At 50.3% G+C, this 21624-nt stretch overlaps 1 protein-coding gene across 2 annotated transcripts in view; it reads right to left on the reverse strand.

The window, feature by feature from the left end:
* Positions 1-21624, reverse strand: part of dpp6a (dipeptidyl-peptidase 6a) — a 110854-nt gene that overhangs the window by 7819 nt on the left and 81411 nt on the right. For both annotated transcript variants that reach the window (XM_084702696.1, XM_084702697.1), the window contains 7 exons: positions 19291-19405; positions 13955-14053; positions 8782-8876; positions 8430-8504; positions 7106-7158; positions 6532-6613; positions 4354-4474 (listed from right to left, as the gene is read on the reverse strand). In XM_084702696.1, the coding sequence (XP_084558822.1) occupies positions 4354-4474; positions 6532-6613; positions 7106-7158; positions 8430-8504; positions 8782-8876; positions 13955-14053; positions 19291-19405 (640 nt within the window). The remainder of the gene's footprint in view (positions 1-4353; positions 4475-6531; positions 6614-7105; positions 7159-8429; positions 8505-8781; positions 8877-13954; positions 14054-19290; positions 19406-21624) is intronic.

Genomic DNA, 21624 nt, shown 5'->3' on the forward strand with positions numbered 1-21624 from the left:
AAACTAACCATTACCCATTTAATTAGCCGGGCTGACTCAACACCAACATGCCTCAAAGAGCTCTGGCTCAGTTTCACGACTATTCTAGGTTCCTATCTCCGCCTTTCTGAACAAACGTGGGTAAACTCCCAAGCAGCCAGTGTTTATTGAAGGTTATTGAAGGCGCCATGAAGCTAAAAGAAATGGGAAACAAAGGCTCTGTGTGGCAGACAGTGTTGTTAGCGTCCTGCTAACATCAACATTACATTTATTCATTTAGCAGACGCTTTTATCCAAAGCGACTTCCAAGAGAGAGCTTTACAAAGTGCATAGGTCACTGATAATAACAACAAGATAACCCCAAAGCATTGCGAGTAGCCAAAACAAGAAGTACACATGGTGAAAAACCAAAAAAATAAGTGCTAAAGGGAGGAAACCATAAGAGCATGTAGTTAAACTAGTTACAATTAAACAACATGAAACTCTAAGTGCAAGTGTACCTGTAGGAAAGCAATAAAAATAGCATTAACTAAAATAGAACCCAGTTTAAATCAGCTACCACTAACAAACAAGAGCAACAGTCTAAGCAAGAGTCATTGTGATCCTTGAGGAAACCAACGTTGGGTTCAGCAAACCATTTCTAAGTACTGCTGTACCTCCCGGAACAAGTGCGTCTTGAGCCTTTTCTTGAAGGTGGGGAGACAGTCAGTGTCTCTGATGGAGGTGGGGAGTTGATTCCACCATTGGGGGCCCAGACAGGAAAAGAGCTTGTGTTGGGACCGGGCGCTCTTGAGCGGTGGGACCACCTGACGGTTGTCAGAGGAAGACTGTAGGTGGGGGGTGGGCGTATAAGGCTGGAGCGGAGACTTGATGTAGTCGGGTGCAGTCCCGTTCACCGCTCGGAAGGTCAGTACCAGCCACCAGGTTCTTGAATCTGATACGGGCCGTGATAGGAAACCAGCGGAGGGAGATGAGGAGCGGGGTAAAATGGGAGCGTTTGGGTAGATTGAAGACCAGGCGGGCTGCCGCGTTCTGAATCCTCTGGAGAGGGCGGGTTGCGCATGTTGTGAGACCTGCAAGCAGCGAGTTGCAGTAGTCCAACTTTGAGAGGACAAGTGCTTGGACTAGCAGCTTGGTAGAACGCTCAGACAGGTATCTCCTGATCTTCTGGATGTTGTAGAAGGTGAATCTACACAACTGGGAGACTGCAGCAATGTGGGCTTTGAGGGAGAGCTCATCATCCATGGCCCCCCCGAGGTTCCTGGCAGAGGATGAAGGGTTCACCGTCATTGATCCCAGGGTGATTGAGGGTTTGGCCGGGATGATGAGGAGTTCAGCTGGGGGTGATGCTTGGTCATCCAGGCGGAGATGTCTGTGAGGCAGGCCTCGATCCTAGCTGAGATCCCCGGATCATTCAGGGGGAACGACAGGTACAGCTGCGTGTTGTCAACGTAGCAGTTGTAGAAGATATGGGAGGTGATGATTGGTCCAAGCAAGGTGGTGTACAGGAAGAAGAGGAAGGTTCCAAGGACAAAGCCCTGTGGGACACCAGTGGAGAGCTGGCGGGGGCCTGAAACCTTGCCTTCCCAGGAAACCTGGTAGGATCTTCCCGACAGGTAGGATGAGATCCACTGAAGTGCAGTGCCAGTGATGCCCATCTCAGAAGGTCCCATCACATCTAGCCACACTGCTGCTCGTTTCCTCAGGGAGAGGAGGAGGGTGGCAGGAGGGGTGGGAGGAAGAGAAGCAGCGGGGGAAAGACAAGTTGAAGAGGGCGAGGAGGAGGAGGAGGAGGAGAAAAGGAAGGGTAGGAAGGAGCAGGAGGAGGGGAGCGTTCCAGCTGCATCCACCTGGGGCTGACTGGTAAACCACAGAGAGTATTAATGACATTCTGCTGGAGGAGGAACATTAGCTGTCTGTGTGATGCCGTGCGGAGCTACGCTCACTAATGAACACTTCCTGGGCTGACTGCGTCGCTGCTGCGTCGCTGCTGCAGGCGGCACCCCGAGGCCCTCATAATGAGCGTCACATGGAAGACAAGAGAACAGAGAGATATAGGCACAGCGACGTTATTGTTTGTCTACAATACATCATCTTACAGGAATCTCTCTGTGCTTGGTCCCCTCAGGTGAGGAGCATGTACCAGACTCATCCATCCTCCCTTGTTCACCGGCTCTCGTCCTTCTCTTTCTGTCTCTCTAAACCAGGCCAAGCCCGGCAGAAATTGCCGGTGCATGAGATTCAAATTCATGAGGCGGGTGGCCAACAGAAAGGAAATTAATATTTAGCGCAGACATTGACTGCAGACAAAGATCTAGTGTTTGGCGTGGGTGACTGGCGTTCAGTAAAGGAATTGACTCGACAGAGATTCAAGTGCAATAAGACGAAAGGCTGGCACGGGTGAGCGAGAAATACAACACTCGACTCTTCTGAGACGTGGTTTGTTCTTTGATATCATCTCACACCATCACCAAGGTCCATCAGGGTGCAATGTGGCTTTGTCCAGCAGGGGGCTGCAGTGGCCCACGTCAAAGCACACATGCAGATCTCAGATCAGACAGAGCAGTGGAGGATCACTTTTCCTCTGGGTGGAGCTGGGATCTTCAGATTGTACAGGTACCTGGGTTTATTAAGGAGCACTTCTCTGAACCCAGCTTCAGTCATGCTGAGGTTTTGTCAAGACAGTCAAACAGATTCATGCTAAATATCCAGACAGAGTCAGATCAAACAGAAAACTTGTTTTGATTGGATTTTCCTCTGGTCTATTTACTGCTGTAAATGCATTGGGCTGCATGTGATGAACGCTGATAAACACAAATAAACAAACAAACAGATGCTTCCCAGTAAACATGGGTGTGCTATAGTAGTATTAGCTGTGTATCAGAGTCAGACCACTAGCCCAAGGGCTAGGTTCAATTCCAGCATGACAACAAATCTAATGGATACGCATGACAAAGCATTTCATTTAAACACACACCCACACACACACAAAGTACATGAACACACACTCACAGGATGGTAACGGCAGAGTTCAGAAGGTTATCTGAGGATAGGGATTAAGCTGTCATGCCCTGCGACTAGAACAGGAGATTATGCTGTAATTTGGGGCAGCAACCTTTGAGATCTTAAAGCCTGGTTTTCCTCTGAGCCTTCCCCCTCTCCCTCCCCCCTCTCCCTCCCCCCCCCCCCCTCTCCCTCCTCCCCCCTCTCCCTCTCTCCCTCCTCCCCCCTCTCCCTCCTCCCCCTCTCCCTCCTTCCCTCTATCCTACACTCCCCCTCATCTCTCACTCCCTCCATCCCTTCCCTTAGCCCTCCCCCTCCAACCACCACTCTGCTCTCCCCCCTCTCCCTCTCCCTCCTTCCCCCTCTCCCTCCTTCCCTCTATCCTACACTCCCCCTCATCTCTCACTCCCTCCATCCCTTCCTTTAGCCCTCCCCCTCCAACCACCACTCTGCTCCCCCCCCTCTGCCCTCACTCACTCCCTCCCTCCTTGACCTGCATGCTGACTCTGACGTTGACCTTGACCGCAGAGGAGATTGAGTCATCAGAGAAGATCCCCCGTCTCTGCCCTCGCAGCCAGACCAGGCTGGAGGTTAACCCAGATGTTACCCCACACCACAGTCCCCACCAGCAGGTAGGACCCACTACGCAGTACAGCCTGAGGATGGGCCATCAGTCCCACCATGTAGACCGAGCAGGGATGGATGCTGCCATTACTATGACAGTACCAGGGGGACCAGGAGGGAGGGAGGGGGCGAGTCAGACCAAGACCAGATTATGGTCTGCTGGCTGGGGCTAGCTGGGGCTGGGAGATTCATCTGGTTAATAAATGATGAGTGTGAATTGCCTGAGCACCAGTGCAGTATAAATATGAGCCAGAGGTCAGACGGTGCTGTATCCCCCCTCATTAAAGCTGCACTGAGCTGGGACTGATGTGACAGGAGAACCCAGGAGAAGCATCCCTCTTGGGAGACTCCCAGTCACGCCAGGCCTGCCCAGGGTGGAGGTTCTCTCTAGAGGGTTCTACCTCTCCCAGTGGAGTCTGACACCCCGCCCACCACTGGAGACAGGGGAACCACAGACACAAACGTCTAACAAACACACTACAGTCTGATCACACACACACAACACTACAGTCTGATCACACACACACACCACAACACTACAGTCTGGTCACACACACGTCTAACAAACACACACAGTCTGGTCACACACACCACAACACTACAGTCTGGTCACACACACAACATAGCGCTTTTAACCTTTGAACCTGACTTCAATCATTTGTATAAAATATTACTATAATATGATCATGTATTTAGAAAATGCCATCAACAGCAGCCACTTTCATGGTTCCATTGGTGTGGTCTTACCCTCATACAGCCAATCGCTGAGTCCGTTGAAGATCACCCCTTCCTTTCCAGAGGAGACCAGACGAATCGATCTGCTCTCCACAGTAGATCGGTAGTAGATGTTGTTCTCAAACACAAAGATCTGCAGAAGAAAAGATGATTCACTGAGGTGGTCGCCATGGGAGCACAGGAAGTGGACTAGCGGATGAAAGTGAATACACTAACAGCTGAGTGTGCTTGGAATCCATAGAACATGTCGAACAAATACCGCACTTCTTTCACAGCATAAAGTTCTATTATGTATCCATTGTTCAAAGCAGAAAAAAAAAAATATTTACGGGCCTTGCCTCTCCCCCTTTGACTCACTGTATAGCATGACTATGGATGTCAGACCTTCCCTGGCCATTTTCCCTAAATAATATATCATGTAATGTCATATCATTTCTACATACTGTTTATAGACATACATGCACATTTGCACTTGTGGGCTGAAGGCCCTCTCTCCAGGGGGGCTCTCCTGTAGGAGCTGTCGTAAAAGCTGAAGGTCAAATGATGACATGAACATCCAGCCCCTCACACAGCACGCCGCAGAGAGCTATCCACCCACTGCACGCCGCTGCAGAGCGTCTCTCCATAATGAAATCTATCCATCTCAGTGCAGTTCAATAAAGTGAGAAATCCCAGTGGTCGAGTCTATGAGTTCTTATCCAGAGACGGAATGCTGTTTAGAAAGTCTATCGTCTCTGATGGGGGGGGGGGGGGGGAGCGGGAGTGAGTAAGAAGTCAGCAGGATATCCTGTGCTTGTAGCCTCACACCTTGCTGGAAACATCTCTGCGGGGTTCTGCTTTCTGCAGACCCTGCCCTCTCCTAGACCCTGCCCTCTCCTAGACCCTGCCCTCTCCTAGACCCTGCCCTCTCCTAGACCCTGCCCTCTCCTAGACCCTGCCCTCTCCTAGACCCTGCCCTCTCCTAGACCCTGCCCTCTCCTAGACCCTGCCCTCTCCTACACCCTGCCCTCTCCTAGACCCTGCCCTCTCCTAGACCCTGCCCTCTCCTAGACCCTGCCCTCTCCTACACCCTGCCCTCTCCTAGACCCTGCCCTCTCCTAGACCCTGCCCTCTCCTAGACCCTGCCCTCTCCTAGACCCTGCCCTCTCCTACACCCTGCCCTCTCCTAGACCCTGCCCTCTCCTAGACCCTGCCCTCTCCTACACCCTGTGCTCTGGTGCAGCAGGAGAGAGATGCAGCTTCTCGTTCTCCCTTCTCTAACGGACAGGAGGTGGGACTGAGGCAGAGGGAACTCGTGGTCCTTCTCTGCAGAGACAAGCCAGAGACCAAAGTGTGATGGACTCAGCTGGGTCAGTACATAGAATGCAGATCTACAGACAGGCACACACATTCAGACAGAACATACAGTACAACACAGTGCAACACAGTCCAGGACAGATGGGGCCAACATGCAGACAGTAGAGACAGTGCAGTACAGTACAGGACAGACCAGGTCCCTGATTAAATCTGAATCTGGGCCAAGGCGACTGAGACAAGGACCTGGCCCACTTGTGAAGAGCCAGAACCAAGCTGTCTTCGACACACACACACACACGTATTATCATGAGGCGCATCCACACACACACACACACACACACACACACACACACGTGTGTTTTTCAGCATGCTAGCAGCAGCCTCTCTGTCCTCTGGTTCCTAAACTCTACAAAGTGAACCTCTGGAGCAGAGGTCCTCCATGAGTGAAGATGGCTGGATGGACCCTGGGCTGTGTCAGTAAACACTGACAGAGAGAGTGGGATATCAATACAGGCACTCAGCTAATTCATCCACTGAAGAGATTACAGGTAATGAATAGCATGCTGCTGCAGGACATCATTGCTCACAGTCTCTCTGCCCTGAACCCAGCACACTGAGGCATACTAATGTTGGGTCTTTGACTAGACCCAGGCTGCACTGCCAGAGAGTTGCACCACAGACTGCTGTGTGGCTTTCGTCGGTCACATTGGTAAAGGGTTCGAAGCTCATTGGCGCCGCACTCGGAAAGCATTTCGCTGAAATGGCCGATGATGACACAGCGAGTCAACGAAGGAGGTGATTTTAGCCGTGAGGACAAACGTGGATGAGTGGATTTCCCCTTTTGTGTGACGTGTGTGGAGGAGAGAGGGGGCTGATGGGAGTTGCGGTCCTTACCAGCTGCTGTCCGGTGGGCCCCCAGCCTGCGTACTGCAGCTGAGCGTTACGCACCTCTGGTGGGTTCAGGTTCCATGTCTCCCTGGGGGAGAGAAGACAGAGCCATTACACACACACACACACACACACAAACACATCATCCAGACATTACAATCCCCTGGTGTAGCCCATCTGCAGAACAAAGGCTGAAGTGAATCCATAAATACTGGTGCTTTAAACCACAACCACTTCTGTTTCATTAGAAAAGTGCTGTGTTGGGCAGGCTGGAGAATTAGAGGTGCACCCAACTATGTCTCTGTTTGGAGGTGAGAATGGATGAGGTCATCTTATCCCTGCCTGCTGTTCCTCTCATCGTCACAAGGTGGCAGCACACAGTTAGAGCCAGCCTGAGGAGAGATCCTGGAACCGCAGGTGAGGATGACTGATCCGAGGTCAGTTTTCTTATCAAGGACACACTGGATAAAGGGGGCTGTGCTGTGATGAAATAGCTGGTCCTAAATCTGTCCTAGAAGTAAGCTTGATGAGGACAGGAAACAGGAAAGCAAGATGTCCGCTGTCTTCAGAGGCTACTTACGGTGTCTCCAGGCTGCAGATGATGTAGAAAGCTGTGAATGAGAACTGGTACACCTGTAAAACAAGACACAGGAGAGCACTCAACACCCTACTCACTGATTGATATTCTAGCACCGCCTTACATGGTGTGTGTGTGTGTGTGTTTGACAGAGGGAGAGAGAGAGAGAGAGAGGGAGAGGGAGAGAGAGAGAGAGAGAGAGAGAGAGAGAGAGAGAGAATGTGACAGAAAGTGAGACAAAAAAGAGAGAGATAGAGTGAAAAGAGAGAAGTAGAGAGAAAACCAGATTGAAAAGGAGAGAAAAATAGAGAGAGAGACTCCTCTGTAAAGGGCAAGTCGCAGCATGTGTTGGTAACAAGGTGTGTGTGTGTGTTGGGAACAAGGTGTGTGTGTGTGTGTGTTGGTAACAAGGTGTGTGTTTGTGTGTTTGTGCAATGACAGCTGGGGGACAGAACTGTCACCCGTCAAGGCAATGGGGGGACAGATATGGAATAACAAAATCACTCACACATACACACACTATATGCACACACCCACCCACTCGCACGCACGTACATATGTACTAATGCACACACACACACACACACACACACACACATTGGAGGCTGTCACGCTGCCTTCCCAGTCCAGTGGTTTTAGCAGTGGTGTTGGTTGTTCTCTGTGTGTATGTCTGTCTGAGCTGCATGATATACTTCTATGGCAGGTAGACATCTCTTCCTCTTCAGTGTCACACACACACAGTTCTCAGTTGATTTTCTCTCTCCATCTGTTTCTCTCTGTTTCCGTTCTCTCCCTTTCTCTTTCTCTGTCCCTTCTCTATGTCTCTCTCTGTGTACCAGCAGTGCAGCACCCAACACACATGCACCATACCCTACATAACCTACATCCACTCATTCTGCATCTGCATTCCCCTTCCATGTGTCTATCCCCACTCCACTGCAGGGCTGTGAGGGTCACCCCCCCCCCCTCACGCTTTCCAAACACCCTCTCTGCCCCCCCCCCCCCCCCCATCTCTGCAGTGCATTTGTGGTAGTTTCACCTGGCTGCCCCCCCCCCCCCCCCCTCTCCACAAGCACTCACCCCCACCCACCCCTATCTACAATCACTCACCCTCTCCCCCCCTGCCGTCCACAAGCACACCCCCTCACCCGTGTAGGGGAAGCCAGGGGAGGGCGACATGGCCTCTCCCCTCCTCCGTGATTACTCTCCCTCCCCCCATCCCCCATCCCCCCCTATCCCCCCCAGCAACAGTGCACCTCCATGTGCCGACACCCCCCCCTGTGTCTAGGCTCACTCATCACCGGGCGTGACAGAACGTGGAGCTCACCGGGGTGACGGTGTAGGCCAGCAACACGTGCTTCAGGTCTGGAGACACCTCGTACCTGCTGGCCTTGTACATCTCCTGGAGGAGGGAGGAACATATGAGGCATTACAATCAGGCACACTCTTAACTAACCCTTGCAAATCTCCTGGACAGATCACAGGAAGCCAGGAAGGAGGAAAAACAATTCAAGGCTTTAAAATAAGCTGATGGATCATCTGACTGCTTTCTCTGGGAACAGCTTTTTTGGGCACTTTGATGTTGCTGGTGCCGAGTTTGAATTTGATTTCAAAGACACAGTCTGTTCTTCTTTTGCAGCGATTATTTTAAGTTCTGGCGGTAGGGGAGTTGCACTTACAAACTTCTTGTTCTGCACCAAGACGGTCTTCTCTCCGGTCTCTATGTTGAACTTCTCCACGTCCCCTTCACGAGACCGGTACAACAGCTCATTACCTGGAGGAGGGAGAGAGAAAGACAGAGAGGGGGGGAGTGAAAGAGGGAGTGAAAGAGAGGGAGAGTGAAAGACCAGAGTTTTACTTTTGAACGGTGGGCTGAATGTACACTGGTGAATGGGATTCAGCTGGTCCTGATCTCTATACTGGTGAATAAATAAAATAAACAAAACGCAACTTCCCCTTGGGGGATCAATAATGTTCCTTCCACTATTACTACAGTACTACTAATACTACAACTACTGTCCTTCCCCCCAAGAAAGACTCCAAATGTAACAAGCTCCATCACTGTTGGCTTGTCAGCAGCATGCGTCTCCAGAGGGCTAAGAGGCTGGAGCAGGCAGATCCAAGTCATCCGCGTCTTTCAACAGTCAAGGACTATCACACAGAACCCCTCCCACCACCTCGCACTCTCTCCTCTCTCTTTCGCTTCCCACCTGTCTGTCATTTTATCTCTGTGTCTCTCTCTCTGTGTCTCTCTGTGTCTCTGTCTCTGTGTCTCTCTCTCTGTGTCTCTCTCTCTGTCTCTCTCTCTCTTCTATCAACAGTCGGCCATGTTGCCTCCATAGAGGGATGCGGACCATTAGTGGTGGTAATCATAGCAGAGATAGCCGTACAGAGCTTTCTTTATCTGCTAGCTTTCCTAACTCTCCATTGGAGTTGCCTTACTTGGCATCACAATCACTTAAGAGCACAAAATCAGAGATGACAGAGCAATTCTCTTTTTTTCCCCTTTAGATTGCAGGGATTTAACTGCTCCTCTACCCTTCACTGGAAAGTACTGCAATATCAACCAACCTGCTGCCAACACATCAAATTTCAGAAATCCAATAAATAGCAATGAGCAGCATTTGCTCCAGGACATGTTCTACTCTGATCCAGTTTGACGACCACTACCATGTCATCTCCTCAATGTTTCATGTTCCTCGCTGAAGGGACAGTGACCTTCTCAAGGGCAAAGTGGAGGTAGATGGATCCGTCGTTCACCAGATCGGACTGGCCGTGTTCTTATGGTGAGAGTGTTCTACACAAACACACACACACACACTGCACCCTCGCCTCAGACTCCACCAGGAAATCTCACCTCACTCTTGCGACAGCTGTCAACATGCTGCTCCCTCTCTCTCTCCTTTTGTCTGTGTCCCTCTCCCTCACTCTCTCTCTCTCTTCTCTGTCTGAGCCCCTCTCCCTCTCTCTCTCTCCTTCTGTATGTCTCTCTCTCTCTCTCTCCTTCTGTCTGTGTCTCTCTCTCTCTCCACCATCCTCCTCGATCTATTCTTCTCATCTACCATCGACCATTCAAGCCATTGTTTCCATCCATCATTGAAGACACAGGCTCATGTTCAGCAGCTTCACGGCAGCTTCTGCAGGTCTTCTCCAGTCTGCCAGGGAGCTCCTCAACCCCCAGGTACGTTGGGAATCCTTCCTCGCTTTTCTGTGCCCTTTGTTCTTTTCCACAAGTCTGACCCTCCTTGGTTTCATCTACCTCTGGGGCCTCAATGCCCCTACCCCTCCAACTCTCTGTCTCCACCTCTCTCCTTTGTCCCCCTGTCTCTGTTCACCTTGACATACCAAACCCCCCCCCCCCCCCCCCCCCATCCCCCGTCCCTGGTGTGTTGGGGTGCAGCCCAGGGCTCTGGCCTTTCTGCTCTATTCTCTGATCCACCTCTCCTCTGCTGCCTGCCTTATTCATGTCATGGGGGAGGGAGGGGGGAGGGGAGGTAGGGTGAGGGAGGTGTGCGGAGGGAGGGGTGGAGAGAGAGACAGAGAGACAGAGAGAGAGAGAGAGAGAGAGACTAAAATACATTCATATTAGGCGCTCACAGCCCCTCTCTCCTAGGATCTGTCTCTTTTCACCAACACATTAATTCAACAGTAATTTTGCCTCATGAATTTCTCCACTTAACCTTTCCTGGGTGCTTCTGATCTCTTTGTTGCCCCCCCCCCCCCCCCTCCCTCCGCAACGCTGGCCTTCCCACAGCTGATGGCTTCATATACAACTCCTCTGCTATGACTCATCGTGACAGCCATGCCACTGTGATCCCCGCCGCCGCGCCGGCCACAGGGGGACACCTTCGGAAGGGGAGGAAGGGGAGCCGAATCAAACGCGCCTCGCGTGCAGTCTCTGAAACTCCATGACCGACGGTCTGCTGAACACGATCGATAAATGAGGTTCACTTCAAGGCGTGGATCCGCACAGACACACAGTGGAGTGGTGGGGCTGGGCCTCGTATCGAACTAACACACACACACACAGAAGGACACTCTCCTTCAGTGGCTCATCACTAGTCTACACGGGCGCTTGACAACGGCGGGCGGCCTGACAGCTGAAAAGGGAGGCTGCTGAGGAAGAAGACTTACGGAAGGAAACTGTGGCTGAATCAAATCGCTTCTCCCTCGCAGCATACCAGCCTTAAATATCTCCTGCTCTGGCTCTCAGGTGAGCTATAAAAAGCGTCATCAAATTTTCAAAGGGACTCTAATGAACAATCCAGCCGTATGTGTCCTCTCAGCACTCGGACCCTCACAGCGGGAGAGGAGGGAGAAATGGTGTTGATCCTCTGTGCGGTGCGGGCCTCTGGTTGTGTACTGAGGCGGGATGAGGTTGAGCGTGGGTCAGGGGGGCAGTGACATGAAGGTAGTTTGGAGTGACAGTTGGCCGCCCAGCGCTGCCAACGCTGGCCACCGCTGGGCCAGACGAGCGTCAGGGCGAGAGGGTTCTTTATCATGTCGCTCACGTTCGGCAACACGAGAGAATTAGGCCTTTTGTTTGAGGAGAAACAGCGTGACGCTTAATGCACGAGGCAAAAAATAACACCCTATTTGGATAAGGAAGCCTGGAGATAAACAACTTTCGACCCCCTCAAAAAAACGAGGCAAACTGTGATTTGGTTAAACACGGATGTTGACAGCGACGCCTGCAGTGCTAACTTGTTCACTTCCGTGTTGCTTGAATGCAGTTTGCATTCAGCTCTGTGTCAATCTTTAATGAATCGCTTAAACTTAAACAGCCTAATATTATGGGACCTGCTGTGATTATGATCTACATCTGGTTATACGATGGCTGCTTCCTGCTCAAACGTATCACACAGTATGCATCTCCCCTCCGAAAAAAATAAAATTAAAATGCTGAAAGTCTATCTCGGTGAAAGCTGCCTGGATATGAGCTCTGGACTGAGTTAGTAGTGCAAACACTGCTGTAAGGCCATGCCTGCAGGATCCATCCTAAACACTAAGCGGAGCTACTGTGCTTGGGGTGAGCCATCGCAGCTTGAGGGGCCAATCATGCTCCTATGTACTTGATGGCACTTCCCAGATCACTTCCTGGGTGTTTAGCATGCATCACTGAGGCTGGGAGGGGGGCAGGAGGCAATACGACCAGGGCTGTGATGACTGGCAAACAGCTCCATGTGGTCATGGAACACTTCCCAGTCAAAACCCTCCGACCATGGTATGAAACCATGTTGACGCTGAATCAATTGGATTCAGATGCAGAGCTGGAAATAGGCTGCTTGTCAATGGAGGCGGCTGATTGCCCAATTACGGAGGGGAGAGATGGGAAGAGGATGACTGAAGGACTTCTGGAGGAAAGTGATGAGGGCCTAGGGATGAGGGCCCAGGGATGAGAGCCCAGGGATGAGAGCCCAGGGATGAGAGCCCAGGGAAGAGGACCCAGGGAAGAGGGCCCAGGGATGAGGGCCCAGGGATGAGGGCCCAGGGATGAGGGCCCAGGGATGAGGGCCCAGGGATGAGGGCCCAGGGATGAGAGCACAGGGATGAGGGCCCAGGGATGAGGGCCCAGGGATGAGGGCCCAGGGATGAGAGCCCAGGGATGAGAGCCCAGGGATGAGGGCCCAGTGATGAGAGCCCAGGGATGAGGGCCCAGGGATGAGAGCCCAGTGATGAGAGCCCAGTGATGAAGGCCCAGGGATGAGGGCCCAGGGATGAGGGCCCAGGGATGAGAGCCCAGGGATGAGGGCCCAGGGATGAGAGCCCAGGGATGAGAGCCCAGGGATGAGGGCCCAGGGATGAGAGCCCAGGGATGAGGGCCCAGGGATGAGGGCCCAGGGATGAGGGCCCAGGGAAGAGGGCCCAGGGATGAGAGCCCAGGGATGAGAGCCCAGGGATGAGAGCCCAGGGATGAGAGCCCAGGGATGAGGGCCCAGGGATGAGAGCCCAGGGATGAGGGCCCAGGGATGAGGGCCCAGGGATGAGGGCCCAGGGATGCATCCAGCTCTGCACAGCTCTGTCCATATGTCCATGTCACATCACTGCAGCAGAGCGGTTTAATAACTCAAAGCTGTGGGAATCCACATGGAGCCCCTGCCTGGCATCATTACCCCAAACTGACCTCAAGAGTCTCAAACAATCGGGCAGGTCATTAAAAACTCTCCAGTCTCAAATGTATTGCTGGGAATTACTCATTTGATTAAAAAAACTGTCAAAGCATACAAAAATCAATTTCTACACAACTGAATTCAATATTTAAAACACATATAAAAACAAGATTAACATGGACATACGGCTTTCAAACCCAGAGCTTTGCTTCCTGCCGACCGCAGAATGGATTTGTTTAAGCAGACGTTAACGAGATTGTCAAACTCGACAGGTAGCGGTGATCGAACAAGGACGATTCGCGGAGGGAGGCGTGACTCTGGATGAACAATGTGTGAGAGGAAGGGGTATGAGAGTGGAGAGAAGAAAGGGGATATGGACAGAGGGAAGGAGAGAGGAAGGGAAGGAGGGAGGGAAAGGCGACCAGTTCTAGTGGACCAGAACTGGGCCAGATTAAGCAGCTGCATACCCTCGACCATCCCTGCTAGCCATGTCTTATTGGAGGAGACTATTTTGTTGGGTATGAGCCACTTTAAAGATGCCTCATTAGTCTGCTAGTTGCAATATGAGCTGTTCCCTTCCGGATCCTAATCACACTGCAGCGCTACAGCGTGGATGTGTGTGCGTGCGTGAGTTGCGGTTTGTGCGTGCAAGCAACACCACTGCCTCATCTAACGCTGTGTGGTCACGGCCCAGCGCCATGCGGAAGCACTCCTGGTATTGACCCAGGGCAGGAGGACTCACTGCTTATCCACTTGGCATCCGGGTCGTGCACCTTGAAATCCTTGCTGAAGATATCCCCGACCGTCACTTTCCCTTTCAGGGCCAGGTTGTCATCTTCACCTGAGAGAGATAGAGAAAGAGTAAGAGAGGAGAACACAATTAAACACTAGTTTTTTATGTCTTATATTTTGGGCTTTACTTCATGCAGGGGAAGGCAGGGGTGAGAGAGAGGGGAAGACTTGCATCAAAGGGATTCAAACCCAGGCTGCTGCGGTAAGGCCTCAGCCCAAACCCAAATAGAACCCACAATTCAACACTGGAGAGCATGGTAAAGACAGCAGTATATCAACAGGGAAAACAGCTTCATTCCAACTAAAGACTGCATGTTCCTGTGAGGTGCTTTCTAGCTTGTCTCCTGCCCAGGGGCGCCGTTATAGGGGGGAAAAGTTAGGACAATTCCTGACTGATAGGGGCCCCAAAAAATAGAAAAACAAATAGAAATTATTACGTATTATTATTATTATTTGTTTTTTTTTGTCCATGGGGCCCAAAATTAGTGGCGGCACCCCTGCTCCTGCCAGTCTGGGTTTCTGTGGTGAAAAACATCAAAAGCCTCATCAAGCCAGTCTTTTCTGGATGTATTTACGTATATTTGTTTGTCTCAGTGCTTTGGGTACGAGCATCTGCTAAAAGAAGGAAATGTGAATGATTTTTTCGGTTTGAGATCCACCCCCAGTGTGTTTGTGTGACAGCTCACTAGAAAGGAAAAGCCACGAGAAACAGGGAAGGCGAGTGAAAGCCATGATGGGGGAGGAGTCAAATGAAGACTGACGAGGTAGGCTGAACACAATCGCGCGTTCACCATCGCTCCAGTCGGCGGCGCTCCCACTTTGAACCCTGCTCAAGCAGCGTGTGATGGGCTGAGACAGAATGACGACGCGCTTATCCACACGTTTCCATCCAGCGTTCTGTTTTGCCGACTCTTGCAATGACTCTGCGATGTGGGCGTGGTAGGGCTCTCTTCTCCCTCATCAACAGGACTTCCCCCTCGTGAACAGAGGTGGGAGGTGAGTGTTCGAGACACTCTTTCCACGCTCGGCTGGGAAAAACCCCACCTCTCAAATGGCCGTTTGTTTACCGAAAATGCCTCGGTTCATTTTGGTCGCTCACCAATAATTCCGTGATTCCTATCAGACATGACAATCTCTCAGTCTATTATTGAACTTGTTCAGTTAATAATATCATTCGGTTAATAGTTTCGTTCTGTGAATAATCCAATTCCGTGAACAATTTGGTTGTGTTAATCTCCTCAGGCATCTGTCCTCTCCTCAGGTCCGGCAGCTCTCCAAGGTCAACACAAACGGCACCGCAACATCAGTACTCCAACCAACCCCAGGAGATGAATCCTTCAACACTTAATCAAATCATTTGGAGGCCAGAGGCTCCTTGCAGAACTGTAATCCTGTCCAAATAGTACACACTCACTGAGTAGTCATTCTCAGATCTTATCAGGGTCGGACACCACAAACCTTTCATCTTTTTTTTTTTCTTCCGAAAAAGGAATCGGGATATTTCCCAAAAATCAAATGGCCCCAGGAAATAAACAGTAAACCCTTTAAGCCAGCCCCGCGGGTGTTTAAGCAAGAGCGTTTTGTGCTGTTCCTGCTTGGCTGCAGGTGTTAGGGGGAGTTTGATCCGTCGGACAACAGGAGCCGGATGGCAGGGTTGTGTGTGTGTGTGTGTGTGTGTGTGTGTGTTACAATGTTGGGGGCTGTTCTGCAGTGAGCGTTTTGTCCCCAACACCTGCACCAAGATAAATATTTATAAGGGGCATTCTGACTGCAGGCCCTGCTGGGGTAAGTGGACATTCAGGTGGTGTACAGCAGTGATGGGGTTGTGCTAGTGTGTGTGTGTGTGTGTGGAAAGGAAGGATGTGGGCTTAGACCTGGACAAGCCCTGCACACACATACAGCTTCAAGATGAACACCCTCCCCTCACCCCACCACATTCACACACTCTCACCCAACCAACACACTCACCAGCCCATCCACACACATCGCTCCACGTTCAAACACACTGCAGCCTTATTTACCCCTACTACCTCCATGTCCTTACTGTCACTTAACCCCCCCTCCCACCCTACACACACACACACACACACACACACTGCCCCCAGCCCCAAAGAGCAAAGCATTAAAAACCTAGTATTTAATCCTATAATTTCTGTGAAAATGAACATGGATACGGATGCTTGTGTGTGTGTGTGTGTGTGTGTGTGTGTGGTGTGTGTGTGTGTGTGAGAGAGAGAGAGAGAGGTGGAGAGAAAGAGGGAGCAGGAGAGAGACCTTAGAGAGAGAGAGGCAGAGCAAGAAAGAGTGAATGAGGGTGAAAGAGAGAATGTGAGGGAGTGAGAGAAGCTGAAGGAGAGTGTGAGAGGGGGAGAGAGGGTGAATGAGAGAGAGACAGAGGGGGAGAGAGGGAGGGAGGGTGAAGGAGAGTGTGAGAGAGAGGGAGGGTGAATGAGAGATAGACAGAGGGGGAGAGAGGGTAAAGGAGAGTGTGAGAGAGGGAGGGTGAAAGAGAGAGACACAGAGGAGAAACAGTTCTCCTGAGGCCTGGATTGAGAGCTGGGATATCAGTCCCTAATCGTGTTTCATGTGCTAAAGAAACCCTGTCAAGGCCCCTACCTATCTACCTTCCCTGATGTCACTCACATTACACAGTGACACTGCACAATGTAGTATATTTCCGTTTGTCAGAAGGTTTTTGAAAACTAAGTGGAATATCTTTCAAAATAAGGTAGCTTGATGGTTTAGTTAACAAAGCAACAATACAGGAATAACAACAACAAAAAACGCTCGAGACTTCAAAGATCCAGCTCATATAGTCAAGATGGGCCAATTCCCCCTCCCTCCATAACACTATTTCCCAATACACGCCCACAATTCACAGACAGTCAGTTCCCTTTTCCATGACGTGTCTTGTGCGCAAGCTCCCCATCTCTACGATGTCAGCTCAATCTGCTCTCTCTGTTCCCCTTTTCCTTCGTAGGAGTGCACAAGAACTCCCCAGTGGATCCGTTCGGAGAACTGGTTATTGACCCGGGCCTCATTTCAAAGGTCTGTCCTTCTAATCTCTGAAAGAACCCCTCTTTTCCCCCACCACTCGCGTGAATGAAGCATGTTCGGTCAGCCACGCTTCTCGGAGCTGCGGGGAATAATCAGCTTAAGGTGGCCAATGAGATGTTCGTGGATGTCTGGAAGCCGCTTGTCGGAGGCGAGGGAGATGGTTCAGGCCTGGAGACATGCTCACAGTCCCAGCAGGTAGCCGGGCTCTGCGGAGCCCCGGAGGAGCAGCGGAGCTGTCAATCACCCCCCGACCCAGCAGCAGAGCCTCATCTTTAATACAGAGCCCTGAGAACCAGCGGAAAAATCGCACGCCAACAGAAAGAGAGCAGAACAGAAGCCCAGGCGATCCATCTCCCCAAACGGAGGAACAACGGATCAGGGAGTATGGATTTGCTGTTCCCACGGTCAGAGCACACGTCATGCTCATCCTTCACTTACACACACACAAAAAAAAAACACACAAAATCCCTGACTGACTTGTCCCGATGTCAAGAGGATGTCGAGGCAGTGAAGGCCTGCCTGCTGAAGAGAGAGAGAGAGCGAGAGAGAGAGAGCGAGGCAGGTTGTCATGGTGAGACGTGGGGGGGAGAGAACAAAGTGCTTGTCAGGAGCAGTTAGGTTCCGCCAGAAAATTTTGGCACGACAACATCAATCCATACACCTGGCTTATTGAGTGGGTGGTGGCAGCCATCCCATAATTCCTGTCAAAGGGTAGCAGACTATCACTTTGCTCTGTGGGACAGCGGTGGGTGTTCCACTCTGCAGACTGCTTCCTTGGTGCAAGGTAGTGCAAAGGGCAGGCTACGTTGAAACACTAGTCATTTTCACTTCAAAATCAACTTGGAGTTGGAAAAAAAGTTTCAACTGCTCGTTCCAAAAAGCAAGCAAGACCTAAAACATTGCCTCGACTTCCTTTTACACACACACACACACACACACACACACACACACACACACACACACACACACAACATCCCAACAATACATCCCAACAACATCCTGCTGATGTTTGTTGAATATTCAAATAAATCTGTCATGTTGTCTGAAGTCCCTGGTCTCAACGTTTTGTTACTGGCCACAATGACAGAGAAGACAGAAGAACGAGTTAGTGTCAACTCTACTGCTCCCTCTCCCTCTGCTTTGCCTGAAAAACACATTCACATTGCCTGCAGTCCAGATACTGTACTGTCCCCTCTGACTGACAGATATTCTGGTTCTCCTCTCTGGCCTGACTCAAGGGGATCCAAGCTCATTACTGTCTGACATGACAGCTGGGCGCAAAGATAATAGAAATTTACATGCAGCACATTGAAAATATTTCTTTAACAAAGCTTCCACTGTTGTTATTGACCCAAGCATATGTGATGCCCAAGGGAAACTCAAACTGTAATTGGCAAACGACAGCCAGTTCTCATAAAAAAAGAAAAAGCTAATTAGCCCGCTGCAAATTTAGTTATAACTCTGATATATGGACAATAATACTGATCAAAACGACAGTGAGCGTGTATGAAAGCCCGTCAAGGGCCTTTGGAGGAGCACATGTAAACAGATGGCTGGTAGATTACTGGGGCTTCTCAGGTAAATCTGGTGGAACAGAGCCTGAAGGTCAAACTGAGGCCGTTTTCAAAACACAAGCAGCTACAGGGATCCAGACTAGGAAATGGGCGTCCCAGTGTAACAGCTACAGGGATCCAGACTAGGAAATGGGCGTCCCAGTGTAACAGCTACAGGGATCCAGACTAGGAAATGGGCGTCCCAGTGTAACAGCTACAGGGATCCAGACTAGGAAATGGGCGTCCCAGTGTAACAGCTACAGGGATCCAGACTAGGAAATGGGCGTCCCAGTGTAACAGCTACAGGGATCCAGACTAGGAAATGGGCGTCCCAGTGTAACAGCTACAGGGATCCAGACTAGGAAATGGGCGTCCCAGTGTAACAGCTACAGGGATCCAGACTAGGAAATGGGCGTCCCAGTGTAACAGCTACAGGGATCCAGACTAGGAAATGGGCGTCCCAGTGTAACAGCTACAGGGATCCAGACTAGGAAATGGGCGTCCCAGTGTGTGTGAGTGTTAGACAGAGAGAGAGAGTTTCAACGCACCTTTATTATTGTGAAATTACATTGCACACGTGAGTGAGCATGTGCAAGGGTGACAGAGTAAGGAAGGGGAGGGGTTGGGGGAAGGGGGGGGGGTGAGGCGGCGTGCCCGGCCCAGGCGGCCCACGTACCTGGCGTCAGCAGGATGACGGAGGTGACGATGAGCGAGCAGATGACCAGAATGACAAGCAGAGCAATCGCTATTCCCTTCCAGTTCCTCTGCGGAGGGTTGCTCCCCACCAGCTCCTGGACACAGAGAGAGCACACACACACACACACAGTAAGAAGAAGGGCCAGAAGCAATTTGATCACACCATAGACAGAAAATATGAGGTGAAAAAAAGATATGGAGGGATAAAAGACAGAGAGAGAAGCATGGGAGAGAAAGAGAGAGAGAAAGAGAGAGAGAAAGAGAGAGAGAAAGAGAGAGAGAAGAAAGACAGAAACGGAGAGAGGGAGGCCGAGATCGAAGAGCAGGCTATGAAGAAAAAGAAACGAAGAAAAGCATTAGAGCCGCAGGGTCGGTCAAGGGCAGAGGAGACCAGGGGAGCAGCGAGGCTCTCACAGAGCGCTAACTGACTGGCAACAGCCAGGGAGGGAGGACCACTTCTAATTAGCCTAGCATCAGCCGTCGTCAGCACCAATCGAAAGTGACAGATCAACATGCAGCCTCTGACTCACTCTTTGGTGGCAAAGTGAGCTATTCTGAAGAGCGAGGAAGAATTCAGGATCACCTTTGGGATGTCTGCCCCGGTTTTTGGGGTTGGAAACTTCAGAAGTCGTCAAATAGAAGTCGCTTTTTTATTATTGTTAAAAGGGGGACATTTATTTTGCAAGTGTGACAATAGCATTGTAGAAGGTAGTGTCCAGAGGGTATAGAACAGACGATGATGATGTTGTTAGCCAGCAACCTTTTAGACAGCTCTGTCCATTTCATTATAACTCAGATGAACTCAATGACAATAACATTCTGCATGTATTACTCTAAATTCCTCCAAATATATATATATATATATATATATATTTATTAAGTGCCAATTCAATTTTAACGTACACAATTTTAACGCATAAAACTGACCAAAAAAAGCATATTAATTGAATTTCAAGTTAGGCATATGACTGCTGACCACTCCAACATCAATCCCAGAAAGGTCTAGGGGCTAAACCATTTGAGAGGAATTATTCACTTTTTAATCGGTTGACAGTGTGGATAGAGACAGAGCCTGAACATGTGGCTGCAGGGATTTAATGAATAGAAAACAAACACATAAATCCATTAAGTGGCTGGACTGGGTGGCAAACCTTTTAGTGACCTCCTGTGTCTCTCTCAATTGAATGGAGCTGCAGACATCATTAGCCAGGAGATAAGAGCAGGGCATCATGCTATTTACCACACGTCCATGAGCCAGCCTCATTAGCACAGGAACCGCATTACCCACAATGCAACCCCCACACCCCCCCCCACCCCCCCCCCCACACACACACACACTTCACCTAGAGTTGTTACACAACACCAGTGCTGAGTTAGGTAAGAAACTCACAGCAGGCATGATGCCATGATGTCACATGAGAATAACACCCACAAATAATATATATGTTGTCAGAAATGACAGTGTTTGAACGACGGCATTTTCGTGGTACTTTAATAGTCATAGCTGAATAGTCACAGTGAGGGATAAACAATCATTTACTGAACTGTTCACACCTGCCAACACACATTCCCTAACACACACACACACACATTCCCTAACACAAACACACATTCCCTAACACACACACACACATTCCCTAACACAAACACACATTCCCTGACACACACCCAAGCAAACAGGCAAACTGATGGCGGCTCACTACCGTGTTGAATACCGTAAATGTTTGTCGGGGAGAACCAGAGAACACCCCCCCCCCCCCCTCCATGGATCAACCAGAGCTGGGCCCAGGGTAACCAGCCTACTGTAAAGAGAGACTGGATGTGTGTGTGTGTGTGTGTGTGTGTGTTGATGCAGTATTGTAAACAGCCGTAGGGTTCACACAGCTGAATAAGTAGACACACAAACATCTGTCGTACAGGAAGGAACATCACTGAGTTGTGTTTCCATTCTTGTTCTGTGATTGTCGACTTGCTTTTGTGTCGAAGTAATCAAATAAGAGCGTTGTCGATGCGATTGTTGACTGATAACCGGAACAAACTTACTGGTTTCATGGGTCTCTTCTTGACTTTTTGTTAGGAATCAATGTGTTTTTTCTTGGGCATGAGAGGAGAGTACTATGCCTGGAGACAGACATATTGATTCCTAACAAAAGTCAAAGACACTATGATGGAGAGATTGAGCAGAGATTAAAAAGCTATGTATGTGTATGTGTCTGTGTGTGTGTGTGTGTGTGTGTGTGTGTGTGTGAGAACAGCTGCTGTAGGGCACTCCAACCTACAGATCCCACAAACTCAGTGTTCTGTGGCTTCCAAT

The sequence above is a fragment of the Hypomesus nipponensis genome, chromosome 8 (genome assembly GCF_054491055.1).
Source record: "Hypomesus nipponensis isolate SF chromosome 8, ASM5449105v1, whole genome shotgun sequence".
Lineage (NCBI taxonomy): Eukaryota > Metazoa > Chordata > Actinopteri > Osmeriformes > Osmeridae > Hypomesus > Hypomesus nipponensis.